Source organism: Carassius carassius, chromosome 25, assembly GCF_963082965.1.
Source record: "Carassius carassius chromosome 25, fCarCar2.1, whole genome shotgun sequence".
Taxonomy (NCBI): domain Eukaryota; kingdom Metazoa; phylum Chordata; class Actinopteri; order Cypriniformes; family Cyprinidae; genus Carassius; species Carassius carassius.
In genome coordinates this window covers 20,727,191-20,740,108 of record NC_081779.1, presented here as the reverse complement: position 1 = coordinate 20,740,108, position 12,918 = coordinate 20,727,191, and the positions used below count along the sequence as shown (strand labels likewise).

The following is a 12,918-nucleotide window of genomic DNA, read 5'->3' as shown; positions in this document are numbered from 1 at the left end:
TTAAGTCCATTGTAGTCACAGTCTGAAACCTTGAGGAGAAGCCATCAAGAGACATGAAGACACGCTTTGAAAGAGACACATAAGAGCCACTTCATTAATTAAATTTATTTTTGACTTTACAAAACAGGTAAAAACATCTCTTTGTAGTCATACATAACATGTAGACTGAGTGTGAGTGCTCTTTGGTACATCGACTTCCAAACAAGTTTGAATGACTTTTTAAATTTAAAGAAAAGTTCTGAAAGTCACTGAATGGTTTCTTTGACCCCAAAGGCTTTAGTTTGCTCCTACTGAGAGAAGGCCAACAGCTAGGCACTTCAGTAAGCTCAAATCCATTTTAGCTGAATTGTAAATACAGGCTCATCAATCTTTTTAGGAAAATAAAAGAATATAGACTCCTGGCACTTGTATTTCATTAATAATCCCAAGCAATTCCCATGGCTTCCCTACATTTTGTTATGTGTGTCTGCTTATGTGGATGTTGGAAAACACACAATGGAATGTTACTTCAGTGATAGCCAAGGTGGAGGAGTCCAACGCTCATTCCCGGAGGGCTACGGAATACTCAAGCCAGATTCCACATGGATGGATTCGATTCATTTTCATAACAGCACAATGAGATAGACCTTTAGGAGGCCTAGTTATTATCAGCTTTTTTCACACTGAAGGAGGTGAGCAAGAAACAGTCACAACTCATTTCTGTGCACTCAAAATCCTGACTCCCTGGAGAGTGTGTACTGGTTATGTGTGAAACTAGCTAAAAAGCCATGCAGGAAGACAGTCAGTCAGTGATGGAAGCGTTTCATTTGCATTCGCAAAGCCATGCTTCCTGTTTTCAGCATGCACAATGTGTGTTAAGAGGAAAGAGCTGCCAAGCCACAATGCCCCGGCTTCAGACCACCACACATTCCTTGCACATTACCTCAGAGGCATTACCCCAGCAGCTGTAGGCCATGCATGTCTGACATAAACAGATATGACCATGTAAACAAAGACCCATTAAGTGCACACAGTGGGTTTGAATATTTCCTCCTGTTTGAGACTAGTTTTCTTTACCCCCTTGTATCTGTCTAGGAAATGAATTAAATTTCCATTATCTGCTTTTGCAATTTCTCATTACGGTGAAGCCTGCATACGCATCGGTCCACCTCCTACCCACACACATCCATTTCCAATTGTTCGATGGCACTTGAGCGGTGGCTGATGCTTATTAAAATCTGTAGTGAGGACTGATTTGTCTCTAATGCAATAAGGCATTAGTCCTGTTAGCCAGTTGGCAAACAGTGGCAGCTCTGCGGGGGGACGGACACACTGTCACAGACAGTAATTGGTCAAAATGACAGGCTCAAATCCTATGTGCACTGGAGGGAGGTGGGGGGAGGGGGGGTGAGCAAAGGATGGAAGCCACAGCCATGTACACTAACAGTGACACAAACAGCAAGGATTAGAAAAAGCAGCGTTTATGGTAAGCTCTCAATTAAGGCAAGAAAGACAGCTCTAAATTAGCATGTACGTTCCTCCGAGCAAGGAACCGAGGAAGACATGCTTGTCTTGCAGAATAAAAGCACTGGAGTATTGTCTGAAGTAGACGTCTGGAGAGCCTGGACAGAATTTTCGAGCTTGTTAAAATGATTTCTTAGCTAACATGAACAGAAGCAGTCCATTTAAAGTAAAGTGTGCTTAGAAAGCACTGGATGAGGTGAACAGAAAAAAGAAACTTTCAGCATAGAGAAAATGACCTTGCATTACAACTGGAGAGCCAATAAAAACACCACCAAGAACTTAAGACATTCCCATTTTAACCCATTAACAGGTTGCTGGTTCAAACTTTAGTCGACAGGACCATCGATTTCTGCATTTCCAGCCCATTCAGAAGCTGTTCGGTCAGACTGTTCTGCCCACGGACGTTTCCTTAAAGGCAGCTGGTGTTCAGAGGTAAGACTGTTCTTACACTGCAAACAAACGCTTGTCTTATCCTGTAGAAAAATAGCAAGTCATTTAGTAAAGCAAGCAAGAGGGAGGAGCACACACAACTCTGAGATGTTTGAATCATCTTCCACGATGAGTCCATACATCACATTAAGCCACTGGAGCTACCAGTAATTACAAGGCTTAATATACAGTTGAAACTGAAAGCAAGCCCATTAGGGCAGTGCAACTTCGTGCCATTTAGTGCTTCTTGCAGAACATGCAGATTTGGAAAGCTTTGACTCATCAGAATTAAGATGGATGAAAACTACAGACTACAACAATTAAAAGTAACAACTTATTTGAATGCACAAGCATTGATGCATGTTTAAGTGGAAAAGATAACTGACCTGAGGAGAGGTCTGACATCCTCAATTAAACTTTGCATTTCCAGGAATTTCCAGGCATCACAACCTGAGGGAAGAGAGATCGCTGTGAGCAAATAACCAAACATTGTCATGACAAACTATATTGTATAGAGGAAGCTCATGCAATCTGCCAAGTTTGAGTCATGCAACTCAAGCTTTTCCAGGTAAATTCTTCAGGTGGGACATTTGAGTATTTAATACGTTAAAGAATTAAATCGCAAAAGAAAAAAACAACAGCAGCAGCATTACAAACAGATGGATCTAGATTTGACACGGAGCTCTTTTAGCATGAGTTGCATTACAGTTCTGCTCGAAAAATGTTAGTACAGAAATATTATAAGCAAAATTACTGCATGTTTGTATATTATTTTCCACTTTACTTTTATATTTTTTTTAACGACTGGATATTTTAAATCATTGCACGCTGTTACCAAACAATTTTAAGTATATAAATTGAACACTACTCACTTACAAATTTAGGGTTAGGGTTACCTTTACAATGCTGCAGTTAAAGGTTTAACAGTCCTCTCCTGTCCTTTTTGCTAAAAGCAGCCAACTTGTCTTTGCATCAGTCTTGACAAAAATTGGCCCCTGCATAACTTAACTTTTAAATTCAAATTATTTCAGGCTGTAATACATTCCCCATTCTAAGTGAGACCAAAAGTAAAATGTCATTCAAGAAAAGTTTAATACATACCCAAGCATCGAATGCTTTAGTTCTCTCTATAGACATTAGGAAGCTATCCAGGTTATTTTTAAAGAGCACAGGTCTTACCTCTAGGGTCCTTTTTAAGTATAAAAAGAGAGAGAAACATTAAAGGTGTGCTTTTAATTGTCAAATCAAACACTTTAAACAGACTCCTTTAGTGTAGTTTACGTCTTCATGCATTCTTTTAAATTTAAAATCTGTTTTTGAAGAGGAAGAAATGTTGGAACCGAAGCTTAGAAGTTATTTAAAAGGCCATTTCAGATTTTATGAAGACAAAGAAAAATAAACCAGGTTAAAGTTTCATAAAAAACAAACTAGGCTTTATTGACAACTGCTGCAAAACATGTTTTGGACAGATTTAGTTACCTATTTAGGCAAACTTACACATGTGTCATTCTGCATTTTATGGAGAGGATACAAATAGTAAAATGGCAGTAAAAGTACAGTTTTGATGTGTTTTTATTTTCCTTTTCCTTTTTTAAATTATGTACAATAGAGTCAGTTTTAGCTGCAGTATCCCTTTACATAAGAAAGAGATGACCCTTGTGGAGATTGTTGTCCAAATCCTTTTTTTAAGCAGTTTGTGCATGCAGTTTATATAGCATGGTGTCATCCATGATAATCTGACATGTTTGATTTGTTTTCCCTTTTAAACATAAGTAGCCAAACATGGGTTATTCTGCAGAACATTTATGAAGAGTAACATCTTATTTTAACAAATTAAGGATTTGTGGACATTCCATCTCAACAGCGTCTAATTGGGCTATATTTCAAAACTCTAAAGATACAAGGAAAAATATTGAGGCCTAAATCTACATTTACAGCTTTTGACACTATTTAAATCAAATAAGAAATAATCTATGGCTGTTGGAAATACCATTAAAGACATTTTGCATTTCGTTTATTTATATTCCTTATTACAAAACAGACATTACGTTTAGGGTCTTTTTGATATGCTAGTATTAAACAGAATTTTGAAATGTAGCCTACATGGGAATCTGCAACTGCACCTCTGCAGAGTTTTTAAGGTAACACAAAAAAGTGGCTGTACAGTTGTTAGGCTTTACCTTCCAGCTAAATACTTTTTCCCCCAATCACTGGAACAAATTTTTACCATCGACATATGCAAAAAAGCAAGGGTAGGTATGAGCAGAGGAAGAGATACTGGCAAAAAAAATAAAAAATAAACCAAACAAAAAAAACAGCATTGTATAACTAATCCTTCTATAGTTTTTGTTTATTCTTGAGGCATTCAAATGCCGTTCCGTCAAGTTTCTTTTAAAAAAGTCCAGAGTAAAAAAAACACGACCAAAAAGAACAACTAACGGACAATTACTTTTGTCGGGTAGCTTAAAGCGTGAGCTGCCATGGGAGACAGTTGACATGGCGATGTGTTGGGTGACGTTCCACTAGTCAGATTTAGTATCGTCCATAGGGGTGCTCCCTTAACCCAGGCTTGGTCGGTCTCTGAGTGGGAGCTTTTCCACCGGCAGCAGAGCGCTGTGTCCCATTCCAGTCATTTTGAGCTGTGGGACCGAACACACAGTGCAAGATTAACAGATAGCAAACTATAGCTTACCAAGGTGTAAATGACCTTAACTAAGCCCCACCTTAAAAACATTACTGACCAAATCTACCTTTGCAAGGCAAGACTCTGTGTTAGAATGGATACAATCTCAAATTTACATGAATTATTCAGGTCAAATGTTTTTGGTAGACCACTAGTTCACACATTTATGTGAACATCTATGCTACGGATCAAACTATGTGCAGCATCAGAATATGGCTAATTCTATACTACTACATAAAATGTAGAACGTAAACAGTATGTCAAAACTATGGTATGTCCAAATTCAAATGCATTTGAAAATGTCATGCTAAATAGAATATACTTGTTCAACAATCACATTGTTTCAGACCAAATTTAAGTACCTACTAGTAGGGGTGGCACAGTTCAACTTTTTCACGGTTCTGGTACCATTGTATGTGCTATGTTTATGGAAAAACTATACTTTCTAATAAAAAAAATAAAAAAAAGATTATTCTATCCAACAACAGCACAAATAAATACAATAGAGTAAAGATACAAACAATAAAACGTGATTTTCAGTTGTTTTTTTTAGGCAGGTCTAGCATAAGTTTTTAGGTAATCAAATGTAAAACAACATTGCATATTGGACTGTATACATTAAAAATAATTCTTTATTAAAGTTAAAAAAGCTTTTTTAAATCAAGAGCAGTGAGTGATTTCTTTGTTGCTGCTGTTCGATTAACAAAGATTGTCACTTTAAGAGAATGCACTGATACATGTCTGCTATACTTACTTACCAAGATGGGCATTTTGACGATTCTTTTCTAAATTTGTCCATTTAAACAATACTTCAGAGAGAGCTTAATATTTGCGCGCGTTCGCACGCTTCGGATGAGCACACACACAAATCTTCACACTGCGCGCGCAAACTCGCGTCCTCTGGCTCTTAAATGTTTAAACTGAAAAAGCTTAAATGAGTTTGGTTTAAATGCATATTAACGTGTGATATTCAGGTCTCATCTGTGAGCGCGCACTATCACCACCAGGGTGATGACGGAATAAATGACTGCTTATATACAGCATTCGCGTTGAACAAGAGTGAATGATTTGTCCAGGGCTTTTTTTTTTCCCTCTCATCGCTGTTGCGCATCCATCAACATAAACATTAGCTGAACCCAGTTTGTTATACGTGCTATTTATAGCAAACCATATTACATGTGCTTTGTCAGATTTAAGTTGAACTGCGGTCCCAGCGTGTGCCGAACCGTGTGTGGTGAACCGAAGGGTTCTGTCTTTTTCAGGGAACCGTGCCACCCCTACCTACTAGACAGTATGTGATTTCAGACAGCTTATGCATCAGGCCTCATTTCCAAGTATACAAGTATAACATTTCGTGAAAACTCGCAGGTAGTAATACTTTCTTAACTATCTTGATATACAGAAACTATTCGGTTTAGTTACAGTAGCATTATCGAATGTAACGCAAGTCCTCATCCTTAAAATAACTATAATAAATGTTTAAAAACAAACAACAACAAATCATGGTATGGGAATAAATGACTATATCAGACCAGGACACTAAATCTTTCACATAAAACATTTAAAATTCAAAATAAAAAAAAACAAACACAACAACTTACCATAATTTTCATATCCCTCCTGTGTCTCTCCATGTCCGTAGTCATAGTATTCTGGTTCTCTGAAAAAAAAAAAAAAAAAAGTACAAACACCGTTTAAACGAATAACTCTTACACAAAAGAACCTGGCCTGAATTTCCTACAATAACATACTAAGCCAAGAACATTGTGCTTTAAAAACCCTGGGATGTTTCCAAAAAGCCTCCATAAACCACAATAATTATAAGCTGTTGTAATAAATCATAACTTGGTCTTTTTGAGGAAACTAGGACTTTCCAAGTCCCAAATGTACTAAAATGTACTGTTAACTTACGTTTGTGGCTGACTGTAGTAGCTGTCATAGGATTCATAGCCTGCATCTGTGTAGCTCTCGTCATAAGACTGAAAAGAAAAAAATAAATAAATTAAAATCAATCAACCCACAGCAGCATAAACTTTGAAGATACTAGGGCACTCAATATCTTCAAAGCAAATTCAGAAAATAAAGAAACGTACATAATCTTCGTATGAGTCTTGGGTCGGAGGGTGCGCAGGTGCCGGAGGGGGCATCCGCTGAGACGCAGGGGCGGGTGGACGGGCACGGTTGGAGGCTGCTCCTCTGGGTGGCTGGACTGATGGTCCACCTCTACCTGCAGGTGCTCCCCTTGTGGCTCCACCTCGAGGGGGTCCGCCACGACCACCACGTGGGGGCATACCACGACCCCTGCGGAAAAAAAAAAGTGTTACGTTTTCTCTGCATCAATAACAGTTTTAGAATCTGAATGCAAATCCAGCTCAAACCAAAAAAGACAATTTATTATTAAAAAGGTGTACGCATTAGTGTGGATACCTGGGTACTCCAGGAGGAGGTAGACCTCCACGGCCTCTGATTGGTGGCCCTCCTCGGCCTCTGCCCCCGTGTTCCTGGCCACCGTTTAGAAACTTCATCTCCATGAACTGCTCCTGGCAAATCTCATCCATCATGTCCTGTGAGGTAGGCACACAGCTCACTAACACGACACTCTCCACAAGAACATCAGGACATGCAAAGAGTGGCTTTCCACAAAAGCAGATACTTAAAGATTTGGACCATGTAACTTCAGCATGAGAAACAGTTCATATAAGGCCATTTCCACAGTGCACAAAAGTTAATGTCATTTACAGGGAAACACACAAACTGTTTAGTGAAACCTTTCAGTCAAGATTGAGCTTGAAAACAACCGGTTTATCAGATTAAATATAAATCTGCTGCCACAGGCCAAGCAAGTAGAGTTACAATCCAGCAATGCAGGCAGTTTGGATTTAAACAATGGCCCATTTGGAATTCATAAATCTCAGCACTATAAACAGAAAGCTTAGGCAAAAACTACAATGATTTCTGGGCTGTCTTTCTTGAATCTGGAGCAGATTTCTGAGTACTTACAGGGAACAAGAACTTTTTGATCTCCTCCATGGCATGAGCCATGCGCACATATGCATCAGGAACAGGAGCAAACACCTCGATAAACACATGAAGCTCCATGGACAAATGTGCGTACTTTGGTTCTCCACTTTTCCTCAAGCCATCCTCCTGAAAAACACCAAAAAGTAGCTCACAAGATATAGTTTACCCATAGTTTGTCATTAAACCTTCTCACAGCAAGATAACCAGAATGTTATGCATCAAATAGCCTTGAAACATCCTTTTATGACTTTGTTTTAGAGCTATTTAAAGATGTGGCAATAAAAGTGATTTGATTTTGATTTGATTACCTTAGAAATCCAAAACGAAAGTGATGTGCCCATGGTAAAAGTTATTCTTGCAACAATCATTCAAAAAACCTCAAAGAACACATTACCTTGACTTTGTCCCTCATGGACCCTTTCCCTAGCACAGAGATCTTCGCGCCGGTCTCCTCCTGCAGTCTCTTGATTGTGTTCCCCTGTGGTCCGAGGATCTTCCCAACAAAGTTAAACTGCACAAAGCAACAAAAAAAAAATTAAACCCACAGCGTTTGAAAAAAATGTACACCACCTCACTTAGACTGACTGAACTAGTTTTCAAGGAATAAAAACTCAATAGTTTTGATCTTCCAGAAAAGGACAAGATTAATACGACACAAAGCGAGGGGTAACATAAGGCAGTATGGGAATGCATAGATGAAGACACTTGGACAAAATTGGAGGAAAATCACACTCAAGAGACAACAAAACAGCTGTTTCTTAGCACAAAAACAAAGAAGTGCCACTCCAAAAAAAGAGGTAAAGTCCAACATTTAAAATCAAAGTAACCCACATGGAGAACCTAAGAGTCTGCTGTGGACTATATCTGTATGCAGCTAACAGCTGTGAATCAAGTCATAAGCAAAGATCTAACACAATTTGTTGCCTCCAAGATATACAGTGACCACACAAAGACAACTCTGAAGATGCACATCCTCAGAACAACCCATTTTCAATCTAAGCAAAAGTTTAGTATAACAAGCCATTCTAAAAAGAGAAACAGCACTTTCAATTGGCCATGAGCGACATAATCAGTCATGCAGAACATGCATACTAATCTGCCATCCAAGCAATAGTTAAAAAGAAAGTGCAAAATCGGATTCTGGGCAGAGGTGGAGCAAAATGAAATGTTAAAATCAGCAAGACTCAACTTTTCTGTCAAGCAAACTTTAGAGAATAAACATGCAAGGTTCAAAGAAAAACACAGCTACGCTCACAAAACAGCAGAAAACTCAATCAAATGGTCTGATCGCCTCTGGCAGGTAAGCTATCACGGGACACACACAAAGAAACAGGTCTTTGGAAAATATCTTAAGCCCCTTTGTGACATATTACAGCCCTTTCACAGGCTTCAACAATCAAAGGTTTGCAAAATTGTTAAAATATGCCCCTGGTGAGTTCAGACCTACTATTTCGCTCTTTAAAAGTTATTTCCACTACTAATGCAATTCTTGTCCTTAAATAAGTTCTACTTTCCTTTAAAAAAATGTTGCACCTCCCAAGAACCCTCATGTGACCTTTGCATCCACTGAGGTGTTACACATTCATTCAACACCAGATCTGAAGCAGCACACATGTAATCTAGTAAACCAGCACAGCATTCGTGTTCCTGAATACCACAGTGACACTCACCTTGGGGTACTGTTTGACTGGTATGAGAATCCTTTCCTTCAGTTTGATGTTTTTCTGGGTAAAGAGGTCCAGGTAGCTTTCTGTATCTTTCTCTGTTTCTCCTTTCTCAACCCTCTCAATTTCTAAAATGCACAAAAAATAGTTTTGGCATCAGATTTGAACATTTAAATACACAAACTAGAGCTACTTAATTTTAAAATACTTCAATCATTGCTAAACCAGCTATTACATGCATTACAAATTTCAATCCGCTGAAACATTTGCACACAAGTTTGACTTCTACGTCAGAGAACAGGGTCAGAAATTTATTGCAGAATTAAAAGCAGTTTTAAGAAACCAGGTTTAAACCTTTAGAATGGGCATCATTCTAAATGAATGATTTCTCTCTCCACCTTCAATACCACGACTTAGGTGCCCTTGAGCAAGGCATCGAACCCCCAACTGCTCCCCGGGCGCCGCAGCATAAATGGCTGCCCACTGCTCCGGGTGTGTGCTCACAGTGTGTGTGTGTGTTCACTGCTCTGTGTGTGTGCATTTCGGATGGGTTAAATGCAGAGCACAAATTCTGAGTATGGGTCACCATACTTGGCTGAATGTCACTTCACTTCACTAGTGAGGAGACACATTAACATGTTTACATTTCCCTCATTTACCATGACAAGCTGGATTATAAACGAATGTTTACAGGCCTAGGATACTTTTCCAGCCATCTCCTGGTCGTTTTACATCAATGGCAAATGTTCGTCTGAGATTTAAGTATATGCTTCAGGTTGCAAATCAAAGTGCTTGCCTCAAAGCCACTGCAAGGAAACGCTATAAATCAATAGACTCTGCTTTTTAAAGGGCTTTTCACTGCAAGTCTGATGCCGCTGCAAAGGTAACTTAAGGTAAAAATGATCTGATCTGCTAATACAAACCACAAGATACATTTAAACTCCCGCTAGGCTGATGATGTAAGACGTGGTGAAACGAGGCCAGGAAAAGACATTTCCTACACCAAAAAAAACTATTTCATCTCCAGATGCAACTGTTTTCAGCTTAAAGCCGCATATGGTCCGGATGGTCTTTATTACTACGACAAATCTCAAAAAGACATTCACCCGTATTCAATTTAATTTGATCAGCCTTGGATGATTTCATCTGACGCGTTCCAGATCTTTTAGTCTAGACAAAAACAAAAAAGGGCATGTCGGCTGGGACTCGATGCTTAAGTTACAGAGAAACGCCACGTTGACCCCCATAGATACAGAGCTCTCCATACAAACAAAGGGCGGTAAATCTTCATTTAGAAAAATATTATCTTAAAAATACAACTGAAATACTAATTCGCTATCTTAAAGTTGTATAAAACACGTAATCAGGTTCGAAAGTTCTCACTTCCATGAACGCGCGGCGGGGAACTCAATCCAGCACGCGGCTCAAGTAGCGCGCTGGAGCGGAATCGGTACTGTGGAGGATGATGGGGGTAAAACTCTACAGCACTATGGGTTTCGAGCGCACTAAACAGAAGGGTACAAAAAACGATATCATCCAGTAAAAGTGGAGTTTGTCCCTCCAAATACATGGAAAATAGCTTCGGTAGCACGTGCCTGGCTCGAGCTGAGAACGTTAGTACACGACCCCCCGCGCACGCCCTGAAGCGAGACCAACGGTCGCCCCGCGTCCCGCGAACGACTACAGTCGATTCCTACCGGTTCTTTAAATAAAACGAAAACTTATCTACATCGCAAAAAGTTCCCGGTTAGATTCCCACGCCTCTTTGCCTTCGTTTTCACAAAACAACGGTTTTTACGTTACCTGCTGTTATAAGTTTCAAGGCGTGCGTGAACGACGCGTCCAGGCTGTCGCGTTCCGCCAGCAGCTGCGGAAGGTATTTGTTCTCATTCTCCATGATTAGTTTGTGAGTCAAAGAGGATTTAAACACCAAACGTCCGACGGCGAAACAATTTCAGTATCCACTTCGTGCGAGAGGTGGTAGGAGGCACGGACACACGAGTGGCTGCTGCTGAAAATTGCGCTGTGTCGAGTCGCAATGGCTCCCGCTCTCCGTCGCGCGCGTGGAAACAGATGAACAAAAGCTGGAGATGAGCGCAAATGAGTTGAGCGAGCAGAAATTACGTCACCAAACTAGACGTATGGGACCGCCCACTTTGATGTGAATTTCCTTTTTTTGCATTTCATGCATTTGCTTTGGGAAAAGGCTGCCATATATATATATTTTTTTCCTTTCTTTTCTCTAGATTACATGTATATGCACTAGTTTATACGTGATTCTGATGCACAATATTTATCATACATGAATTATCTGTTTTTTCCAGTACATGTTAATCTGTTATGAATGAATTAATAAGTGTTACGATGCCTGGTTCTTGGAGACATCCACAAACGTTTGCATGAGCTTCTGGGCTCATCTAAGAGGTAAATTATGAAGGAACTGTGCACCTTGCATAATGTAATGTTTGCTGCCCCCATCTGGATGAAAATGGAAAATAAATTACTTTCAGGGGTTTGTGGTGATTGCTGGAACATTTTGACAGTATTATTAATATGGCCAAGTATTATTAAAACTTGATCACCTGCATATCTTTTAATCTATAGATTATAATCTAGTTAATAATTCTAGTTTATTTATTAGTTACAGTTGCAAGACAACCCTGGCAGAACGTGATCTCTGATCTGTTTGTCTGTTTTGAGAACATGTGCTGTACTTTTACGCTGTTATTGTTTTATAGGCATCTTTCACATAAGTACAAACGTGCTTGTTTTCCTTCATCTCTTGTGCTTCTCTTTTACTATAAGCACAGCTCCTCTCTAACAGCGCTGAGGTCAGCCATGGCTCAGCATTGCTTGGAGGCCAGTGAAACCTGTCCAGCGAAAGCTTTCAGAACTGTCACACCTGCTTAGGCCTTTAGCACGTCTGTACCACCACCCTCCACTGCCCTTTTCCCCTCAGCCTCGCCCGAGGTTAACACACTGTGTTTGTACATGTCAGACTATTCAAACTCATAACGAAGGGGCTGCTGACTGCTGTGGGCTTTGAGCTTTGTTCGGCTAGCGTTTATATTCCTCTCCTTTTCTTCCCTGCTGCTTTTGTGCTTTGCCTCTCTCCTTCTCTTAACTTTTCCAGGGCCATCGTTTAAATTCACAGGCCCCAGGACAAATATTTATAGTAGTCTAAAGGACTTCACAGGGTTAATGCGGTGTTGTGTAATGCTGTCTTTTGATTTAGCATATACAAATAAATGTCATAGGCTATTATTTATTAATGTATTTATTGCTATCTGTTTCATTGATTTTTCTTTCATCTTGTTTAAAAAGCTTTTAAAGATGATCAGGTGATTAACACTCACAAGGTTAACTGTAGAGTGGTTAACCTTTTAACTAAAGCTGACTTAGCATATAAAAATGTGCTATGGGCTTTTATTTATTTATTATCTAGTTTATTTTATAATGCTTGTTTGTTTATTTCCCTGATGTTGTTGTATTTGTTGTTGTTTTTTTTTACAAGATGGAACAGGGATCTAAAATGTTTCTCATAAAGTTGCATATCACAGTAACATAAGCTCACTGAGCAAGTAAATCAAGCAATATGAGAAAAGCTCCCATGGTTTT

The 12,918-nt window shown here is 39.3% G+C and overlaps 1 protein-coding gene across 2 annotated transcripts; it reads right to left on the bottom strand.

The window, feature by feature from the left end:
- Nucleotides 1-1,496: 1,496 nt before the first annotated feature.
- Nucleotides 1,497-11,388, bottom strand: LOC132104399 (KH domain-containing, RNA-binding, signal transduction-associated protein 1-like). Of its 2 annotated transcripts, XR_009423535.1 has the most exons (11): nt 11,104-11,388; nt 9,307-9,428; nt 8,031-8,147; nt 7,616-7,762; nt 7,043-7,179; nt 6,709-6,916; nt 6,527-6,594; nt 6,217-6,275; nt 4,382-4,571; nt 2,319-2,382; nt 1,497-1,976 (listed from the first exon to the last, which is right to left on the bottom strand). XR_009423535.1 is itself a non-coding variant. In XM_059509843.1 (9 exons), the coding sequence occupies exons 1-9, from the start codon at nt 11,195-11,197 to the stop codon at nt 4,465-4,467; spliced, it is 1,059 nt and encodes a 352-aa protein (XP_059365826.1). In that variant the 5' UTR covers nt 11,198-11,388; the 3' UTR covers nt 3,338-4,464. The 2 variants fall into 2 exon arrangements, 1 of the variants encoding a protein (XP_059365826.1); XM_059509843.1 differs by lacking the exons at nt 1,497-1,976; nt 2,319-2,382 and having other exon boundaries at nt 3,338-4,571.
- Between the last annotated feature and the right edge of the window lie 1,530 nt (nt 11,389-12,918).